At 54.6% G+C, this 12,565-nt stretch overlaps 1 protein-coding gene across 2 annotated transcripts; it reads right to left on the bottom strand.

The window, feature by feature from the left end:
• Nucleotides 1-4,905: 4,905 nt before the first annotated feature.
• On the bottom strand, nucleotides 4,906-8,527 carry RPS14 (ribosomal protein S14). Of its 2 annotated transcripts, none has more exons than XM_055719470.1 (5): nucleotides 8,379-8,527; nucleotides 6,854-7,004; nucleotides 6,367-6,528; nucleotides 5,799-5,875; nucleotides 4,906-5,018 (listed from the first exon to the last, which is right to left on the bottom strand). In XM_055719470.1, the coding sequence occupies exons 2-5, from the start codon at nucleotides 7,000-7,002 to the stop codon at nucleotides 4,951-4,953; spliced, it is 456 nt and encodes a 151-aa protein (XP_055575445.1). In that variant the 5' UTR covers nucleotides 7,003-7,004; nucleotides 8,379-8,527; the 3' UTR covers nucleotides 4,906-4,950. The 2 variants fall into 2 exon arrangements, with proteins under 2 accessions (XP_055575445.1, XP_055575444.1); XM_055719469.1 differs by having other exon boundaries at nucleotides 8,375-8,420.
• Between the last annotated feature and the right edge of the window lie 4,038 nt (nucleotides 8,528-12,565).

The following is a 12,565-nucleotide window of genomic DNA, read 5'->3' as shown; positions in this document are numbered from 1 at the left end:
CCCAAGAACGCAGAAGCAGCCCCCCAATGTGGACAACCCCCAAAGCACCAGTGGGAGTGGGGCAGCGTGGGTCCCCAGGCCACCCCACAGCCCTGCTAGCACTATGTAGGTGAGAGCAGCCATCCACCCCCATAATGCTGATTTTCAGTTATTTTATACAAGGACCCGGGGCAGCCGGGGGCTAACACGCCCCCGACGCCAGCGCTGAGCCTTGGCCTTGCTAGGCACGCTGCACCCCCCATCTCTAGCGTCAGGACCCAGCACAACCATGGCCAGCATCACCCAAAAGTGAAACGCCGAGTGTGAAATTAAAAGCAATCCGCCCTGGCATCACCGGTGACCGCAGCCCAAGGGCCGGAGAGCGGTATGGCTGTGAGGGGCGAGCAGGGGCAGGGTTCTCCATTGACTCCATCCCTTGGGTTCTCCATTGACTCCATCCCTTGGGTTCTCCATTGACTCCATCCCTTGGGTTCTCCATTGACTCCATCCCTTGGGTTCTCCATTGACTCCATCCCTTGGGTTCTCCATTGACTCCATCCCTTCTCCCCAGCCAGCCCTGGCGCCATCCCGGCCGGCAGGGGTGGCACAGCCAGCCTCCGGGGAGAGCAGGCTTAAGGAAGAATCTAAAAGCTTTTCCAGAGAGCAGGGCAGGGCCTCCTGGCTGATGCTGTTTCTGGAGGAGAAGCAGGCGCTGGTGGGACAATGCTCCGGCCTCCCAGGTGGGGAGTCACAGCCCCTCCTCAGGGCTCAGAGCCTGGTCACCCCAGGCTCAGGTGATCCAGCTGGGAAAGCCCCAGGGCACCCAGGGGTGCACAGATCCCCCTACCCAGGTGCCTCAGGCCACCTGCATCCCCAGCTCCTGCCTTCCTCCCCAGAGGCTATTTTGAAGACAAGTAACTGCTGCTTTTTAGGTGATGCTGCATTTAGAAACCATCCGAGGTGTTAAAACACATAAAACCCTTCCATAATGTTTTCATCTCTCCCCTCACTCTCAGGCCACGGTGGGCACCAGGAGTTTTGGGGGGATGCAGGTTTTTTCTCACAGCCCCATCCCTCAATCAGCACCTCTGGGGCTGCGAGACCACCACCCCACCCCCAGCCCTGGGGCCACGGTCCAGGCATGTTCCGTGACCAGCCTCGGTGCTGAGGGCAAGTAAGGAAAGTCTGAACGGGAACTCAGTGAGCAAAACACCCAGCGATTTATGGAGCTGGGCCCAACTCTGCAAACCGCAAACAAAGGCGATAAACAGGGGGGTGGGAAAGAGCCCCAGCCCCACCACGGGCAGGCTGAGCCCCCAGCCCAGAGGGGGCCTGTCAGCACCAAATCAGCCCTCGCTCCACACAGACTTTTCCATTAACTTCTTCAGTACCTTCCCCACCACAAGCACTATGCACACACACAGCCTCCGAGCTGTTTTAAGTCTGTACGTTGATTTTCCTGGGAAGATGCAGACCATTTTCCGGAGCAGCTTTCAGCCTGCTTATCCCCCTCTCTTTCCTCCACAGCCTGAGGCTGACACCCAGGCACAGCACGGGCTCATCAGCACCCTGTCACCCCCAAGGCTTCCTATTTGTGCACGTTTCGTGCCACCCATGAAAAACTTGACAAGCACCATTACAGGAGGCTGGGGAACCAGCCGTCTTCTGGTTGGAAAAGGAGCCATCTGGAGCAAGGAGAAGTTTCAGGACTCAGCCCAAACCTGCCTGTTCCACGGGGACCCTGACCCAAGCTGGCAGAGTGATTATTTCAGGCAGGGAGACGGAAATAACCCCACGGGCATTCACGTGAAGCCATTCATTACCAGCCCAACCTCCGTCTTGCAGCTCACAGCCCGCAGACCCTGCACAGACTGACATTTGGTGAACAAACCCACATCTCTCACTGCCTGTGGGACAACACCCCGGGCAGCGCAGGATCAGCCCCGGACAAACTCGAGGGGAACGGCTGAGCTGCAGGGCTCACCAGCGAACGCAGACCTGCCTCTGGGGTCTTCGTGGGCTGGGGATGCGCTGCAACCAGCGGGCAGCCCCGCGCCCTCGGCAGGACAAGCATCGCTGCTGGGGAGACACGGGGTAGGCAGCCACACGTGTCCCCCACCCACACAACGGGGGAGGCAACAGCCAGCCGCAGGGGCTTTGCAGGTGACGCAGTTCCTCGCTGCGTCACGCAAGACGAGGCAGCTAGGTAGGGCAGGAACGGCAAGAGCCATGAAACCCATCGACACTGCTCAGCCAGGAGAGTTTTTCTGTCCAGCCAGCCCCAGGACGCATGCTGAGCAGCCCGCTCTGCGCAGGGATGCGTGTGGCTCTCCGGTTTCTCTTCCTCATTCACCATTTCTCCCTTGGGGAGTTTCACATCGACGCAGGAAGTTGTTTCAAAGACGTCAGGTCGGCTAAGAAATAAAAGCCATTTTTGCTATTAATTGTGCAGCGAGCCCAGGGAACACCCTGCCCACGGCACAGCATGGTGAGGGCAAGTGGTAGGAACTGGGCTTACAGCAGCTCAGCCCCGACAGCCCTGCGCACCCAGCAGAGCTCCTGCTTCCGAAGATTGAGGGCTAATAAAGCAAATCCACCTTCCTGTCCTGGGCAAAGCTCCCGCCACCTGTGCAAACCCCAGCAAACCTCCCTGGGGGAGGATACGCCAAGTAGGGCGGTGGAACTGCGTTCCTCCTACCTCAGGTTAGACAGAAAGGCCCCAGCTGGTGCTTCAGCAACCTCCTCTCCAGAGCCAAACAAGGCCAATGCCACTGCCAGGCTCACCAGCCAGGTCCAAGCTGCCCAGAGGTCGGCCTGACCCTGCTGCAGATGAAGAGCCACTTCCCTTCTCACGCCCTTAAAGCGGTACCGAGCAGGCACCTTCCCATTTCCACGTCTGTCCTTAAAAACAGCAGGGCTAAACGAGCCTGCACCAGGGTGGCTGCGCCCTGCCTTGGTGGGCCACAGAAGGGAGATGGAACTGAGCAGAAAACATCTCAAACTGCACCTAAAGGTACGAGTGGGGCCTGTGAAAATCATACCGCTGCGAAGATCCTGTGTTGGATTTTATATTCCTGTACAGCTTTGCCCAAACATACCCTGTGCAGTAGCCACATTAATGTCACACGGGACAAAGTAACACATACCAGAACAGCAACAGGTTTCACTGTATATATGAAAAAACCACCCGACCAGGGCTGTTAGCATCACACCACACCTTCGCCTCCCTCTCCCCTGGCCTCCGCCCAGTCGCCTCCTCAGTTCAGCTCCACATTGGCTGAGCCACTGCTGGTTTCATGTTTTCAGCACCTTCTCCAGAGTTCAAAGAACACTTTGAAGTACAGGAAAAGAATGGCTTGAACTCCAAATAGCACACTCTCTTAAGACAGTAAGGGAAGTCTATTCTAAAGTTTTCCATGTCCACATATAAAATTACAAATAAAACACTTCAGCTGTGCCAAGGGAAATGCTGGTTTAGGAATATCAATCAGTCCAGGCAAAGATTTTTTCCACAGAAAGGGGAAGTTGCATATTAAGCAACAGTTTGCAGAAACCCCAGCAGTAGTTAGCTTGCTTGCAAGCCCGGCTTTCTTCTACACAGCAAAGGCACCTCCAAAAAAATCATGACTCACTTCGAAACCACAAGCATCCAAGTAGTTTTCACTGTGAAGACCGAGACACACCATGGCTTCAGACCAGACACCCGTGTTTCTTCTGCCATGAAACTCATCCCATTTTACTGTGAAAGAGCTAGGGCTCAACAACTGAAAACCAATCTTGACAGGAGCAACATTCCCTGGATCTATTCCAGGCTGAGTAACTGTACCAGAACAGAGACTGCTTTGAGAGGGGCGCGCCTCCAACACTACCATCAGCCAAAGCATCCTTTCCCGTGTGGGGAGGGAGGCTCAGGAGCAGGCAGGCGAAGGAAACCCCTGTGAAGCGTTTTAAGATGCAAAAGGGTGGGAAAGCGCCCACACGACGGTGGTGAGGTTCTCAAAGTTTGGGGTCTGGAGGCAGACTTTGCTCAGGAGCCCAGGACATCAGACCACCAGCTTCCAGCCTCATTTTATAGGTCACACATCACGCATAGGACTATTCACATCTGCCATGTAACTGTGCTAAGAATCCTAAGGTTTTTCAACCACAACCATCACTTAAAACCTCACCACAACTATTCCCCAACATTTCACCAGCTCCAGATGAGCTCACTCGCTCGGGGCCAAGAGTTCCACTGAACTGAGGCAGCAAAGTGAGGCAAGTTGTATCTGCCTCTACAACAAACTCCTACCCACCGCACCCCGCGCTGCAGCGGGATCACAGGGTAGCACAGGGCAGACCCCCAGCAAAACAGCCACCACATTGCGCGAAGGCCGACAGCACCACAGCACAGGAGGCATTCTGACCGTTCCATCTCTCTCAAGGAGGCTGTAGAAGCCAGTTATTTTAACCAGGAGCGTACAGAGTCCGCCAATCTTAAACTATGCTCAAGTATGCCCATCATACGTTCTCTTGATCTAAAATCTTGCTACAGCAGAGGAAGCGACAGGAACAGCAGTGATTCTGAAGCCTGGAGAGCTAGGAAGAGAACACTGGCAAAGGTGGAAAAGGGCATTTATTCCAGGTGATGGCAGCACATTCCATGGAGGTCAAATGCTGCAGGAAGCGCAGTGTGCCTAAGTGAGGAGTCATTTTTCTTAAATGCCTCTGGAAGTATAAATATATAAACAGAGCAGCCGAGGGAGCTGTAATTCTAGTGCTTTTAGAAGCTTTTCCCATGTATATTCGAGGGCACCTTTGCTGCAGCAGTAACAACAACCCCAAGCCAACCAGAAGACCAGCTTCAGAGCACAAGCTGTTCATGGATGGAATTAAACTGAAGCCACTCAACTTCTAAGTACACCTCAGTAAGAAAACACAGTTAAGCAGAGGTTTAAAAGAGAGCTTTAATAATGAAAGGTGCAGCACTGTTTACAGACGACGTCCCCGGCGACCACCCTTCCTGCGAGTGCTGTCAGAGGGGATGGGGGTGACATCCTCTGTGGGGAGAAGAAAATCCAAAACAGAGTTACCTTCCACAGGTACCCCAAGAAACCAGCCAGACACAGCCACCCAGGCCCAAGTCACACCAACATCCCATGGCTGCACCTCAGCAGGCAACCACCACAGGAGCCAGGCACAGGAGGAACAAACGCTCCACAGGAGTGAAGCCTGTGAATTTACGCAGAGCTTTTGATGTTTAGGAAGCAGAAGTCCCCGTCTCCCATCCACTTACACATGCAGCCACAGCATTTCCAAAGAAACAGATGGTGCCTGATGTAATTTCCAGAGAAGCCATCACCACCACTTCTTGTGACTCCCCTACAAAGTTTGGGACTTGCCCTCAAACAGCTGGAGGAACTCCATTACTACTGTGTTACAGTCTTAAATCGAGACCAACATGCTCCAAGCGACTGAACAGCTCTGGCACAAACGCTGTTACATCAGAGGAGCGCCAGCATCCTGCTGCGCAGCTGGGGTTTATCACACAGACAGAAACCTGGTTTCTGAAGTCTGCTCACACCACCTCCTGGTGAACCGCCAATATAAGAATGTTTAAATTAACCCGTACCTTCAGTGCTGTCAGACAGAGGCTACGAAGAAGATCCCAAAGCTAAATCATTGTACCGAGTGGTATACATGCCTACAAAGCTCCTTTTACTACATAATCCCTCAAAACAGTTTTGGTTTGGTGCCTTTTTTTTTTTTTAAAGTTGCAAGGCTCTGCACTGATACACCATGACTTATGTGTCTAGCTATCCACTTTCTCCATCACTCACCAATGCGGCCGATCTTCATTCCAGAGCGAGCCAGAGCTCTCAGGGCTGACTGGGCACCAGGTCCAGGAGTTTTGGTCCTGGAGGAGAGTGTCAAAACAAACAACCCCTTAAATGATTCAGAAGCTGAACACAGTTCACAAACAACTGACATTTAGAAAACCAGTTTTCCCATTCCAAAACATCCAGATTCCAGAACTCAACCTCCTCTTGTCCCCAGACCCAAACCATTCACCATCAGCCACCAGACAGGCACTTCACTCTCATTCCCAGGTAACACACGAGTTTGACAGCACCTCCCCACCCACTACCAGGTAAGTATGAGCACACCCTAGCTCGAGTCAACTGAAGATGCCCGTTCAGGACAAGTTCCACGTGCTCAGTGAGGGATGACATCAGCCAGCCACCACACAAAGTGACAGACAGGCTCTGGGTGAATTTTAAAAGTCAAGTTCACAGGATACACCTACCTTACCAACTAAGGCAGTGCAAAGGGATGTGGTACAACCTGGAAAAGTTCTAAGACTGGATACAACCCCTGGGAATGCTGAGCCCAGCCCCTCCAACGTACCGATTTCCACCAGTAGCACGCAGCTTGATGTGCAGGGCAGTGATGCCCAGTTCCTTGCACCGCTGGGCAACATCTTGGGCTGCCAGCATAGCTGCATAGGGAGAAGACTCATCTCTGTCCGCCTTCACCTTCATGCCACCAGTCACACGGCAGATGGTTTCCCTACAAAAGAGGAAGGTGACGTTCAGAAAGAAAAAAGCCCTTCCCTCCCTCCTCCCCACAAACCAGCTTCTGGATACAGACAGAACCCGGTACTTTGAATGTTACTGGATTAATAAGCTGCCATCCAGTACCTCAAACACAATATTCATCACAGAGGAGCACACAGCGCCACAGGGCTGCATTCACACATGCACACATGCCATGTCATCTTACAGCTCAGCAGAAGCTCAAGGACTTTGGTGGAACCTCTAGCCAAACCTAATTTTTGCTTTCAAAACCAAAGGAGCCAGGTACTACAGCAAGGTGATCACTGTTCACTACTCACTTGCCAGAGAGATCAGTCACATGGACAAAAGTGTCATTGAAGGAAGCAAAGATATGACAGACGCCAAACACATTTTCTCCTTCAGCAACCTGAGGTCCCAAGCTGATGACCTGCTCCTCCTTCTTCTCCTTGCCCTTACGAGGTGCCATTTCTGAACAACAAAAGAGAAGTATGAGTGATGGTGGATTTCTCAGCATTCTTTTACAGGATTTTATGAAATTCCCTGCTACTGCAACCCTTTACCAAGCAAGATAAATGAGTTACCATTGCCAAAACATAGGTAGCAATTCTGGGGTACAGATAGAGTTCTTCTAACACCCAAGATTCCCAGCTTTGTTGTACGCTGGCAGACAGGTCACAACTGTTTAGCAGGGTCTGTTCTGCAGCACTTCGCAGCAGGAGCTGCCTAAGCTGTGCTTCATGGCAGCTGATGTCCCCAGGCACCACCACAGCACGGCAAGAGGGAGCCCCTTTCCTTGATAACCAACAACGTCGAGACATCCCCCTTGCTCAATTTTATGTATGACTTTACAGAAAGAACACACCTAACCAAACAATTATTGAAGACCCAGGTACTCTCACGAAGCTCTGACTCTGCAGACCTTTCAAGTACTTGCTTGAATCCTTCCACGTTACTGGTGTCCTAGCCACATCCTTGGGACAAGCCCAGGTAACTCCTCTCCCTCTGAAGCCTACACCCAGCTATGGAAGACAGCAGACGGCACTTGGCAGTGCTCGGTTAAGCGGCTGGGGATCCCGTGCATCTGCTCCTGAGCACAGGAAGACGGTTCCCTATTGCCCTCTCCTGCCAAATACCAGCTACAGCTGGCGCCTCGCACAAGAGAGAAGCCCACTAACTTCATTAAGCAAATCAGCCCAAGCATGACCTACTTTCATCCACAAACACGGTCGTCCCGACGCCACAGAACACAGCACTGCGCACCAACCCCTCGGGCCAGGCTACAGGCCCCGCTGGCAGAGCCACTTCCCCCGCCCGGCACAGCCCGCCGAAGGTCCACGGCCGCCGCCGTCCCCAGCCGGGGTCCGTAAAGCCCGGCCACACCGAGCCGGCAGGCAGGGCAAGCTCGGAGCCGTGGGAGCTGTAACGGCGATGCTGGCCGCGGCACCGAACCCGCCGCTCACCTGAAGCCGCGCTGGGCGCAGCCCCGGCCGCTGAGGGCCCGGCGGGCGGAGGTTCGCGCTGCCACCGGGCCCGGGGGTGGGTCGGCCCGCAGCCGCCTCCCGCAGCCTCGGCCGAGCGCAGAGCCACGGACCCGGCCTCCCCGCTCCTCCAGCCCGCCACCCCCAGCCGGGAGCGCCGGCCCTGCCCCGAGCGCCCAGCTACGCCAGCCCCCGGCTCGCCCGCGGCCTAGCGCCCCCGCTCCGCCAGGCGCGCCTCGCCCGCACCGGGCACGCCGCCCCGCGGAGCCCCGGGCCCGGGGAGACGGGCGGCGGGCGGGGAGGCCGCGGCGAGGCGCGGGCGAGCAGATGGCGGCGGATACGCCGCAGCCCCGCGCTCACCTACCGTCTGCTCCGGCGGCCGCCGCTGGAAAGGAAGCGGCAGGTCGGGGGGCGGAGGTCACCGCCGCTCACCCGGAAGCGATGGCCGGGGGAGGCGAGGGGAGGCGGGGGGAGCGGCGTTCCCGGGTTCGCAGGGGCAGGGCTATGCCCCGCTCCCGCCCCCACCCCCGCCGCGAAGCCGGGAACGGCGCTCCCGAGGGCAAGCCGGGCCTCCCCCCCTAAGATGGCACGGCCGCCCTCCCGGGTCCCTTCCCAAGATGGCGGCGCCTTCCTCACGGGGGTCCCTCCCCAAGATGGAGGCGGCAGCTGGCCGAGGGTCCCTCCCCAGGATGGCGGAAGCGTAATCCTGAAGCGGTTTAAAAAACAACTGGAGAAAAACCGGTGTAACGCCAGCACTCTGCCCGCTCGCGATACACTTCCCGGGCCTGATCCTGCCCTGCTTCCAGATGCCTCCCCCCCGGTGCTGGGCCGCGTCCGGCGCTTCGCGCTCTGGGGAAGCAGAGAGCTCGGAGCGGGGCTGGGGGTGAGCGACAGCCCGGGAGCCCACCCGTGGGTGCCTACATGGGGAGGCTGACGGGCCGCCAGATCTGCACCCAGGAACTGCGCTCTGAGCTCTGTGTCCGGCTGGAGGAGACGCAGATGGACGAGGGAGGGAGGGAGGCTCCTGGTAACGGCCCCGCTAGGGAGTTGTGCAGTCCAAAGGCCTGAAAACACACCTGCAGGGAGCTGCTCAACTGACAGCCTTTGCTGCCGGCTCGCGGGAAACTCCTGACCCCCTTCTTGCAGCCACCAGCCCCGCAGCTCTGGGGTGCTGTGTGTTTTTGGGGGAGGATCCACGTGCCTAGCAAGGCTGATATCTTTCACGGTACTTTTTCCTTTCTCTGGCTGAGCATCCCTGGTCCCTCCAGGATGCAAACCTCTCAGCTGCCACCTGGGAGAAGCGGTTGGGTTGGCAAGGCCCCCTGCTCGCCTGCACCCCCCTGTACTGGCCTTCTCTCCCAGGAAAGCTCTCTGCGCTCACGGGTGTCGCCATAAAGCCTGTCTTGACCTCACGGGCAACCCTCACCTGCTCCTCTCTTCATTCGTGGTTTGCCACTGTGTCAGGAACCTTCCTGTTTAAACATTGAAGGAGAGGCTTTTAAAATATACATTGGCGGGACTGCTGTAATTCCAGCCGGGGGCTCCAGTGACGCTGGCTGGCCTTGGCCTGATTTGAAGGAAAGGGGAAGGAAGGAGTTACCAGCAGGCAAGTGCTGCAAGGTCGGCCTGCATTAGGCCACGTGTGCCATGGTGGCTGTGGGTGACCCATCTGAGAAGGAGCTGTGGGAAGGGTGAAGGGTGCGCAGGCAGCCTGAGCCGGGCAGGGTGGATTCCTCCCCGAGAAGCTACATGTGCAGGGCAGGCTGCAATGATCCTCTGCGAGGCTTGCGCCAGCCTACAGATGTTCCCCTGGGACAGATGCAAGCCAGAGGCAAGGAAACAGGCAAGCCTCCACTTATGGGGTAACAGGCTGAAATCACCAGTTAAGCTTCCAAAAAAAATAATAAATCAACCCAGCAGTTCAAAACCCAGTGCTGCCCTCAGTCCCGAAGCAGCTGGGAGGCAAGCTGCTCCCAGTCCCTCCAGGCTCTGTGCTGGATGAGGCTTTCTCCACTCCCCACAAATTTTTTCCTTTTTGCTTCGCTTTGCACCAGTACTTGCATGTCTACAAGGGAACTGCCTGCCCTGCAGAATGTTCCTGGGGCTCGAGTGCCAGCTGTGGCCGGGCTGCCCCAGCAGCCGAGTACAGAGCTGAGGACCTTCCCAGGCTGGGATGAGTGAGAAGGGAGGCACTCACAGGGGCTGCAAGGGCTGCGTCCTCCAGCCAGGCCAGGAAGGATGCTCAGGCCACGGTGGGGTCAGTGCCAGAGATGATATGTATTTGCTTTGAGAAATCCCCCAGATTTAGTTCCTTAATGGGTAATTAAGATTCCAGCTGCTCCTTAGTAATAGCCTCTCCAGCCCATGGGAAACCCACAGACACAGTGACGCTGCAAGCAGATTTCGTAACTCAGCCAGTGACTAAACAAAAAGGGAGCCTGAGAGCGAAGGCAAATGGAAACACTGATCTCGACCTCTTCTCCTGCCGGGGCTTTGGCCTTGGTGTAAACTGGTCCTGGCTGAGAGAGGTCAGTGGCTAGTGACTGGCCTGACCTGCGAAGGCCCTGGCTCCAGGCTTCCTGCGAGGAGGAATGTTTGGCGCGCAAATACCACTTTCGTGTCTGCATCTTGTTCCCATGATCCATCAGACCAGTGGCCTTACTGGTGGCCTTGAAACAGAAACTGGAGCTGGAAGAGGCCAAAACTCTCCTTGCAGGCTGAGCCCTTGCTGTCTGCGTGGTACAGAGCGGGGTCTGCGGTCAGGGTTCTCAGTTCCAGGTCCCTCAGAATGGGATCTTTCCTCTAGTAGCCCTGGAAAAGAGAAATTCAGGACCCTGAATGCAGCCATTCACAGGTAAAAAAAAAAAAAAAAAAAAAAAAAAAGAGAAAAAAAGAAGAAAAAAAGCAGCTTTTCCTATTGCTTTTAAGGCTGGTTTTAGTTTCAGAAAGGCAGTTTGTGCATGCACACATGTAAAATGATGTGTCAGAAACAGGCGTAAGAAGATTATAAAAGAAATCTCCAACACTGAAGTTAAAGCACTTAAGGAATTGGCAGAGACTTCAAGAGCCGGTTTCTGGTCCTAATGAAGTCAGTGGAAGTGCTGCCATGGACTTCAAGGGGACCATAATTTGGCTGTAACTCAGCAGGGAGCTGAAAGTGTTGATTAATAAATTGGAGACAACGCGGAGGAAAGCCACTGAACTTCTATCCGACAGATGCACTGAAGAAGAGCCTGTAAGTTAAAGCATGCAGGAAAGGAACTGGTTTCCTTTGTGTTTGCAAACAGAAGATAGCGGGAAAAAAAGCAAAAAAAAAGCTACCTGATACTCATGTAAAATAGTAGAGCTGGCATTAATAAATACCAATGCCTTTCTGAGCAGCCTTCTGTTTCAAATGAGTAGGTCATTCTTTAAAAAAAACCAAAAAACTATTAGCAAATGCCAGACCAAGAATTCAACAAATTCCTTTTTCTCCGAAGTAATTATTAAGTGGAAAACTTTACCGCTGGAGATTGTGGATTCTGCAGATTGTCCTCAGAGTTTAGTGCGTGCCTTTGATTACTCATTGCTGGCTTTTTGCTCAGTGATTTGTGCATGAGTCTCCTCTGCTAAAACTCTGACGGAGGTTAGCATGGCCTCAGAAAGTGTTCCCGGTGGAGATATATTTTCAGGCTGAGTTTGCAAATCATTTAAGGCTGAAAAAAAATCTCTTTAATACCCTTCACAGCAGTTTGCAGTTGAAAAACTTCCTGTTTGTCCCTTTTTGTTTTCTGAGCTTTCAAGTAACTTTGGCGTAGGCAAGATACTCAGAAATCTTCAGAGAAAAGGCTTGTGAGGGAAGCAAATGTTTAAGGATAAAAAGTCTTAACTTCAATGAGTGCTTCAGTGTGTTAGAAAATTTGCAGCCATAATTGTCTGTAATTCTTTGTGCTCCTTCCCTACGATTTCCTTTCTTCTTTTCTTTTTGTTTATCTGCCCGTTGCATTTGATTGAAATTGCTTCCTCGACTCCCGTTGAGTGGGAAGCTCTCCCAGAGCACGCCACTAAACCCAAACCCAAACCCAGCAGACCTGCTGCCACATCTCATCCCTGCGGGCTGGACGTGAAATCTGGCAGGGTCTCCTCCGAGCATCCCTTCTCATGCAGGTGGTGAGCCGGAGCCAGGCAGCTCTTGCTGGCAGCTGACGTGGGCTCCCCTCCCTGGACCCGAGCGTGTCTCCGCACGCCGGCAGAGCCCCTGGCAGCCTCCGCAGGGAGGGCAGGGGCAGGAGGAGAGCAGCTGAGCCGCGTTAAGCTCGTTTTTCCCCTCTCTGAGGAATGAAGGGAATTTTGTGTGTGTGCATGCAAGTCGGGGGGCAGCCAGGCCGTGACTCAGACGCGTACCTTGAGCTTTTCTTGGGGTCAGGGTGGAATAGCTGAACCGAGGTGATGTACGGGCACTCGGAAAACACACCCGGGTCCTGCGGGTGGAGAGGAGGATGGGGACAAGCTCAGGCTTAACTGGCTTCGAAGAGCTGAAGCGAAGGGTGCACACCTTCCGGGAGCAAGATG

The sequence above is a fragment of the Falco cherrug genome, chromosome 8 (genome assembly GCF_023634085.1).
Source record: "Falco cherrug isolate bFalChe1 chromosome 8, bFalChe1.pri, whole genome shotgun sequence".
Lineage (NCBI taxonomy): Eukaryota > Metazoa > Chordata > Aves > Falconiformes > Falconidae > Falco > Falco cherrug.
Note: the sequence above shows the minus strand (reverse complement) of the source record. Positions and strands in the feature narration are given on the sequence as shown.

Coding starts and splice junctions, on each gene's coding strand:
- RPS14 (XM_055719470.1), bottom strand. CDS start 7,002: ATGGCACCTCGTAAGGGCAAGGAGAAGAAGGAGGAGCAGGTCATCAGC. Junction 6,529..6,853: donor GTGACTGATCTCTCTGGCAA/GTGAGTAGTGAA, acceptor CCTCTTTTGTAG/GGAAACCATCTGCCGTGTGA. Junction 5,019..5,798: donor AATGAAGATCGGCCGCATTG/GTGAGTGATGGA, acceptor TTCTCCCCACAG/AGGATGTCACCCCCATCCCC.